The sequence below is a fragment of the Orcinus orca genome, chromosome 1 (assembly GCF_937001465.1).
Source record: "Orcinus orca chromosome 1, mOrcOrc1.1, whole genome shotgun sequence".
Classification (NCBI taxonomy): domain Eukaryota; kingdom Metazoa; phylum Chordata; class Mammalia; order Artiodactyla; family Delphinidae; genus Orcinus; species Orcinus orca.
The window spans coordinates 137,630,130-137,637,220 of record NC_064559.1 but is presented as its reverse complement, the minus strand read 5'-3'; the positions used below and the strand labels follow the sequence as shown (position 1 = coordinate 137,637,220).

The 7,091-nt window shown below is 46.3% G+C and overlaps 1 protein-coding gene across 1 annotated transcript; it reads left to right on the top strand.

The window, feature by feature from the left end:
- The first annotated feature begins 457 nt into the window (after positions 1–457).
- CCN1 (cellular communication network factor 1) lies at positions 458–3,374 on the top strand. The gene is made up of 5 exons (XM_004262978.3): positions 458–757; positions 1,059–1,272; positions 1,622–1,978; positions 2,104–2,315; positions 2,419–3,374. Exons 1-5 carry the CDS (start codon positions 695–697, stop codon positions 2,719–2,721), a joined length of 1,149 nt encoding a protein of 382 aa, XP_004263026.1. The 5' UTR covers positions 458–694; the 3' UTR covers positions 2,722–3,374.
- The last annotated feature ends 3,717 nt before the right edge of the window (positions 3,375–7,091 follow it).

Genomic DNA, 7,091 nt, shown 5'->3' with positions numbered 1-7,091 from the left:
ATAGATAACTTGACTCTCACCTTCGCTGTAAACAAGCAAACAGTTCGCTGCCTCCCTGGGTGAGGGGTTCCAAGGCTGCCCAGTCAACTCGGCATCACCAAACAAAACGACTTTTGTTCCTCCCTCCAGGTCCTCCCACCCTCCCAATCCAGGCAAAGTTCTGAACTCGCCCCCCTCGGCCCTTCCACATCCATCACCACCATCACTCCAAGAAGAGCCCTCCCCAATAGAAGTCGTTATTTAAAGTGGAAAAAACGGAAGATTGTTTTCTTGACGGGTCCAGGACAAAAAAAAAAAAAAAAAAAAAAAGTGCAACGGAGCCAGGGGAGGCGCTTGGCAGGAGCCCGCGCCAACCAGCATTCCTGAGATGTTTGAGAATTCTGGAACGCGCAGACAGAGCCGACGTCACTGCAACACGCGGCGCCGCGGCCGGCCCGTATAAAAGGCGGGCTCTGGGCGCTGGGGCAGACCGCGAGCGAGAGCGTCCCCGAGCAGCATCCGCGCCTTCCGTCCCTCCCCGGCAAGGACCTCGAGAGAAGGACGCCCGCAGCCCGCTCGCCTGCCTGGCTCTCGCCTCCCCGCCGCCCGGCCCACCGCCCGGCCCACCGCCCCAGCCGTGCCGGCCCGGCCGCTACGCACCGGTGTGTTGGCGTCTTTGCCTCCGCGCTCGCCCGGACCCCTCCTGCGCGCCACGATGAGCTCCAGCACCGCCAGGACGCTCGCCCTCGCCGTCACCCTTCTCCACTTGGCCAGGCTGGTGAGTTCTTTGGCCACCGCTTCCCCGTCCGCTCTAGCAGCCCCTTCGCCTTTCCCCAGATGGCCCGTGGCCGGAAAAGCTAGACTCGGAAGTTCGGCGGGGCGTTTCGGTGGAGCTCTTTCTTTAAGCCCGCCCTGAAGACGTGCCGGGGGGCCCTCCTGGCGTACGCAGCCGCCCGGGGTGGCCGGGCTGGACGGGATCAGAGACCCCCTGCCGCCCGGGTCAGACACCCCCGTCCCTTCCCGGGGCGTCCTTCCTGCGCACCGCGCCGAGCCTCACACGTGTCCTCTCCCCCTTCCAGGCTCTCTCCACCTGCCCCGCCTCCTGCCACTGCCCCCTGGAGGCGCCCAAGTGCGCCCCGGGAGTCGGGCTGGTCCGGGACGCCTGCGGCTGCTGTAAGGTCTGCGCCAAGCAGCTCAACGAGGACTGCAGCAAAACGCAGCCCTGCGACCACACCAAGGGGCTGGAATGCAACTTCGGCGCCAGCTCCACCGCTCTGAAGGGGATCTGCAGAGGTAAGATGCTTGTGGTTTGGCCCCTTTAAAAAAAGAATAGTCCCCGTAGTCCAGAAGTTTAGTAATTTTGCGACCATGTATGGTGATGCTTTGTTGTTGGTAGCTTGGCAGAAAGGCACATGATTTCAGCAGTCTGGAATGCAATTCAGTGTGTCTGGGCCCAACGAAAAGCGCATACGGAAAAGTGATTCCTGACTAACTTATTGTTCTGCTCTGGAGTCTCCGGGGAATCATAGGAAACTTTACCATCAATTGAATTTAGCAGCAGAAAATATGTCTGAGTTTCAGGCTGTCGTACGGAATCTTAACTTTATTCTCTTCTCCCTTTCTTTTTTGGTGCTCTTTGTAGCTCAGTCAGAGGGCAGACCCTGTGAATATAACTCCAGAATCTACCAGAATGGGGAAAGTTTCCAGCCCAACTGTAAACATCAGTGCACATGTATTGACGGCGCCGTGGGCTGCATTCCTCTGTGTCCCCAAGAACTCTCTCTCCCAAGCTTGGGCTGTCCCAACCCCCGGCTGGTCAAAGTTACCGGGCAGTGCTGTGAGGAGTGGGTCTGCGACGAGGATGGTGCCAAGGACCCCATGGACGACAGGGACGGCCTCCTGGGCAAGGAGCTGGCCTTCGATGCCTCGGAGGTGGAGTTAACGAGAAACAATGAATTAATTGCAATTGGAAAAGGCGGCTCCCTGAAGCGGCTCCCTGGTAAGTGAAGACTGAGACATTGTACTGAAACGCATTCCTAGTTTGAAACTTCAGAGAAATGAGAACCTGAAGCTGTTTGTGTCGGTATGCCTCTGAGGAATCTTCCCTCTTGTTTGTCCCTCTAGTTTTTGGAATGGAACCTCGCATTCTGTACAGCCCTTCTTCACATGGCCAGAAATGTATCGTCCAAACGACTTCGTGGTCCCAATGCTCAAAAACCTGTGGAACTGGTATCTCCACACGCGTTACCAATGACAACCCTGAATGCCGCCTGCTGAAAGAAACCCGGATCTGTGAAGTGCGGCCTTGTGGACAGCCAGTGTACAGCAGCCTGAAAGTAAGTGCCTGCGGTGCCGTGTAGACTGGTCCCCTGGGTGAGATGGGAGCATCTCTTCCAAGAAAGAGAAACACTAACTTCCCTTCTCTTCTCTTTCTTACAGAAGGGCAAGAAATGCAGCAAGACCAAGAAATCCCCTGAACCGGTCAAGTTTACTTACGCTGGATGTTCGAGTATGAAGAAATACCGGCCCAAGTACTGCGGTTCCTGCGTGGACGGCCGCTGCTGCACGCCTCAGCAGACCAGGACCGTGAAGATGCGGTTCCGCTGCGAAGATGGGGAGACGTTTTCCAAGAATGTCATGATGATCCAGTCCTGCAGATGCAACTACAACTGCCCACATGCCAACGAGGCAGCCTTTCCCTTCTACAGACTGTTCAATGACATTCACAAATTTAGGGACTAAATGCTACCTGCGTTTTCCAGCACGAGGGCGGACAAAGTGGGGAGAGAAGAGTGTCAGCCTCATGGAGGCGTGGGTGGGGGCGGTGGGCTGAAGGGACTCATTGTAGAAGGGATGCACTGCTCATTCTTGAGTAGTATTAAGGTATTTCGAAACTGCCAGGTGTGCTGGTGCACATGGACACTAATGCAGCCGCAATTGGAGAATACTTTGCTTCATAATATTGGAGCACACGTTACTGCTTCATTTTGGAGCTTGTAGTGTTGATGACGTTCTGTTTTCTGTTTGTAAATTATTTGGTAAGCGTATTTTTCTCTAGGCTTTTTCCATTTCGGTTTTACAGTTGTAAAAGGTAATAAGATTAGTTGGACACTTAAAGACTCCATCCTTTGACAGAAGTAAATGGGAGGGGGGGTCCATCCCTTCCAGAAGGTGACACTCTGTGAGTGTCCATGAGAGGCAGCTATCTGCACTCTAAATTGCAAACAGAAATCAGGTGTTTTAAGACTGAATGTTTTTATTTATCAAAATGTAGCTTTCGGGGAGGGAGGGGAAATGTAATACTGGAATAATTTGTAAATGATTTTAATTTTATATTCAGTGAAAAGAATTTATTTATGGAATTAATCATTTAATAAAGAAATATTTACCTAATATCTGAGTTTATGGCATTCAGTATTTTTAGAGAATGTTCAAAACCATTGGGGACGATCTAGCTTATGCATTCAATCATTGAAACAGGATTTACTGAGTATCTACTTTGTACCAGGAACTGTTCCAGGTGCTTGGGATAGAGCAGGGAACTAACCTTTAAAAATCTGACAATGATTGCTTTTATATCTTCAGCAGAAAAAAAATCTTGGAATTTAGAGTAATCTGTTTTAAAAACATGTATTGAACACCGTGCATTGTACAAAGCACAAGAAGGAATCTGAAGCTAAGTTTGTGGTTTAAATAATAATGCTTTATTTTCATAAGAATTCAAAGCCTAAGGGTCTCCATCACCCAAGCTCTTTGAGGTGGGTATAGTAGAGTCATTTATCATTTTAATCACTAGGTAATTGTGCAGGTCCCTTCGGTAGAGGAAACTTTAATGAAAACAGTCCATAACTCAGGCTGCCTACCTCAAAATCCATGGGCAAGATTAAGCATGGTTGGATAATGTGATATAAGGTCTCTTGTTTATAACTTTATATTTTTCTAATATTGTTCCTAAAACTTGGGAGAACGACTTAAAAATTCACCCATGGTTGGGATCAGAGAAAAAATCTTGGAATCCATAGGAGTCAGTTTGTTTTCACTGAATGAGCTTGAAGCAATGACTTGTGTTAATCCTAATAAGCTGATGATTAGGTAAACATACCGTTAAATGCAAAGGAATGCAAGGAATTTCAAGTACTTTTCCAATAGCGTGAGGACCACGCTACCCCACCCCCTTTCCTCTTTAGAATATAAGTTATACTGAGGTGGGGGGAGCAATTAGATTGAATTGGCTATCTAGAAGGTCAGAGGCTAGACGCAGAGCTTGCCTAAAAGGACCCGAATCATAGGTCTAGGAGAGGTTGAGAAGGCTGTGTTAATGTTTGTGAAAATGCTGGTAGCTGGTTTTAGAAGAATCTACATCTTTAGAAAGCACTGACAATAAACCTTTTATAGAGAGAAGTTTTCCTTTCATCAACCCTCTTGGCTCCTGTTCAAATCCATAGTGAAATATATCAGTCTGCACTTTGTTAAGAGAGTACTTGAATTTTTAGGCAATAAGAGAAAGTGCTTTAAAAGGGGAGGAGGGGGACTGCTTCTGGGATCCTATAAGAGTGAGTTTTCAAAATAGTTTAATATTGATGCTCCATTAAGACCTACAGAAAAGCACTACCTAAGCACCTGTTTTAGAGCCTTACTGAAATGCACAAAGGTTCATGTAAATGTGATAGTAAAATCTATGGGCAAATGTCTTCACTTTTTTTTTTTTTTTTTTTTTTTGCAGTACATGGGCCTCTCACCATTGTGGCCCCTCCCGCCGCGGAGCACAGGCTCCAGACACGCAGGCCCAGCGGCCATGGCTCACGGGCCCAGCCACTCCGCGACACGTGGGATCCTCCCGGACCGGGGCACGAACCCGTGTCCCCTGCACCGGCAGGTGGACTCCCAACCACTGCGCCACCAGGGAAGCTCGGCCTTCACTCTTTTGATTCTGACAATATCTTGCCTGAAATATTACAACTGTGCCTACTGAGTAGTCAGTTTTTCCTGCCCGAGGCATTCAAATTTTAAGGTATTTGGAAATTTAAACACCACCTGGCTCAGTCTTGGATGCAGTTTAACTTGTCAGCGCAATAGAACATGTAGAACATATAATAAAGTTGTGAGGATTTTGTGGTGCAATCTTGTTAAACACACATCTAAATCCATAGGCAAAATTTACACATTCCCAGGCACCAATCCTGAGGTACTGTCTTCCAACACTAGAGCCCAGCAAATTGCTTCTTACAGAAAGATCAAGGAGCAATATTTTATAGACCCTTTAAGTATGTAGTGAGGTAATATTTGTCCAATTAAGTTCAAATGTGAAACAAACCTAGCATGGGAAAACACTGGATCTTTGGGTCATTAATCTCAATTAATTTAAAAGAACACAAATAGACACAAAATATGTCCATTTGATTTGGCTATAGAAAAAGAGTGAAGACATTAAAAGTAATTGAGAATAAAATTATGCAATTTAGAGCATATCAGTTTTATCTAGATCTGGAATGGAATGCTGCCTACTTCAAATATTGAGAAAACACAATAAAAAACCGTGTATTGAAAATATAAAATAGAAGTTGCATATATAAACATTTATTATAATGTACATTATATGTAACCTCCACACACGGTAAAAATCTTGTATTGTAACCACTTTCCAATCTAAAAGACCCTGGTGTTCTTGAGCTGTTTTTTTTTGTTTTTGATAGAGGTGTAAGCATTGAGAGTTATAATGTGACCCCAGAATCTTAGGAATTTAGTGAATTTTAAGAAATATTCTTTGGGACATTTAGCAGCACAGTGAGTGGTCTTATGGCGATGATTCCCACATAAGCGCATGTGCTGTCCACTCCACAAAGAGTTGCAACTGAATCAAAATTAGCAGAGTACATTTTAGTTATTTTACCGTAGAGAGACCAGATATGATTTGTTCACAACCTGTTTTCTGCCTTCTGGTGCTATTTGAAAGTCACTTGAGCAATAGCAATTGTGCAGTGGGACTATAGTAGAGAACGAAGCTGTGCTCTGGGCAGGGTGGCAGATGACGCCATGGAAAGAATCCCAGACTAGAATCAGGAGACATGTCTTTTACACCAGCTCTGCCATTAATTTACTGGGTGCCCCTGGGTGAGTTTCTGGAGTCTCCTCTGCTGTTTTAAAATGGAACAATAGATTCTCACATTTTTGTCACCAAAATAATTATTTTTTATATAGTCTCTGGTGCATTGACTCCCATACCTTAAAAACTTTGTCTCTTCAAGCAACTGAATGTATGAGGTGAAAACTGCTCAGGTCTTTCTGTGGGCAAAAGCACTCATCTCCATGAAGCCTTCGAAAATGTAAGGCCCTCTTTACTGTCTAAAGCACCCCTGGTCATAGCATGTGACAATCCCTGGATCTCACAGTATGTAGGTCCATAGTTTTTCCTCTCCCTGTGTAGCCCCAATATCTGGGCCTCATTAAGTCCCTGTCCTAAATAACTCATTCTCTGAAACAAAGCACATTGTGAAGCACAGCAATAATACAAGTGTCCTATGAATACAACAGACTTACCTGTGACTTACTTTATTGGTGATGGGCAACGCTCATCCATGTAATCTTAGAAAGTGCAATTTAATTAAACAAGTACTTAGCTGCATTTGTTAGTACTTTACAGTTCTCATATATTCTGCTCATTTATTCTGAATCCACCCCTTTCTTAATCTAGTGCAAACATCCAAACCTAAGACACCATCATCTCTTGCCTGAATTACTGGAATGGCCTCCTTACTTGTGGCATATTGTATTTTCCAAAGGTGGCTGCAACAATATCTTCCAACCCACATGCCCTTCTGCAATGTGACCCTGATGCTCTCCCATCAATAGATGGGGTCTACTTCTCTACCCTCTTGGAGCTGGGTGGACTCTTTGACTGCTTTGACCAATGAATATCTAGGAAGTGATGTGATATGGGGCTAATTCCAAATACAACACTGGCTAGGAACTCCTACTTCCTTTCTCTTAGAAAGCAGCTTCAATATAAGAGGTACGAGTACCCTGAGACCAGCAGACTGAGAAGCCCATGCCACATGGATAGGTCTGAGAGGATCAGATGCCGTGTGGAGAAAGAGGAAGATCAGGGAGCATTT

Bases quoted from the DNA above. Each gene is read 5' to 3' on its own strand.
- CCN1 (XM_004262978.3), top strand. From the start codon at position 695: ATGAGCTCCAGCACCGCCAGGACGCTCGCCCTCGCCGTCACCCTTCTC. The intron at 1,273-1,621 runs GTAAGATGCTTG...TGCTCTTTGTAG, and splicing joins TCTGAAGGGGATCTGCAGAG to CTCAGTCAGAGGGCAGACCC. The intron at 2,316-2,418 runs GTAAGTGCCTGC...TCTTTCTTACAG, and splicing joins CAGTGTACAGCAGCCTGAAA to AAGGGCAAGAAATGCAGCAA.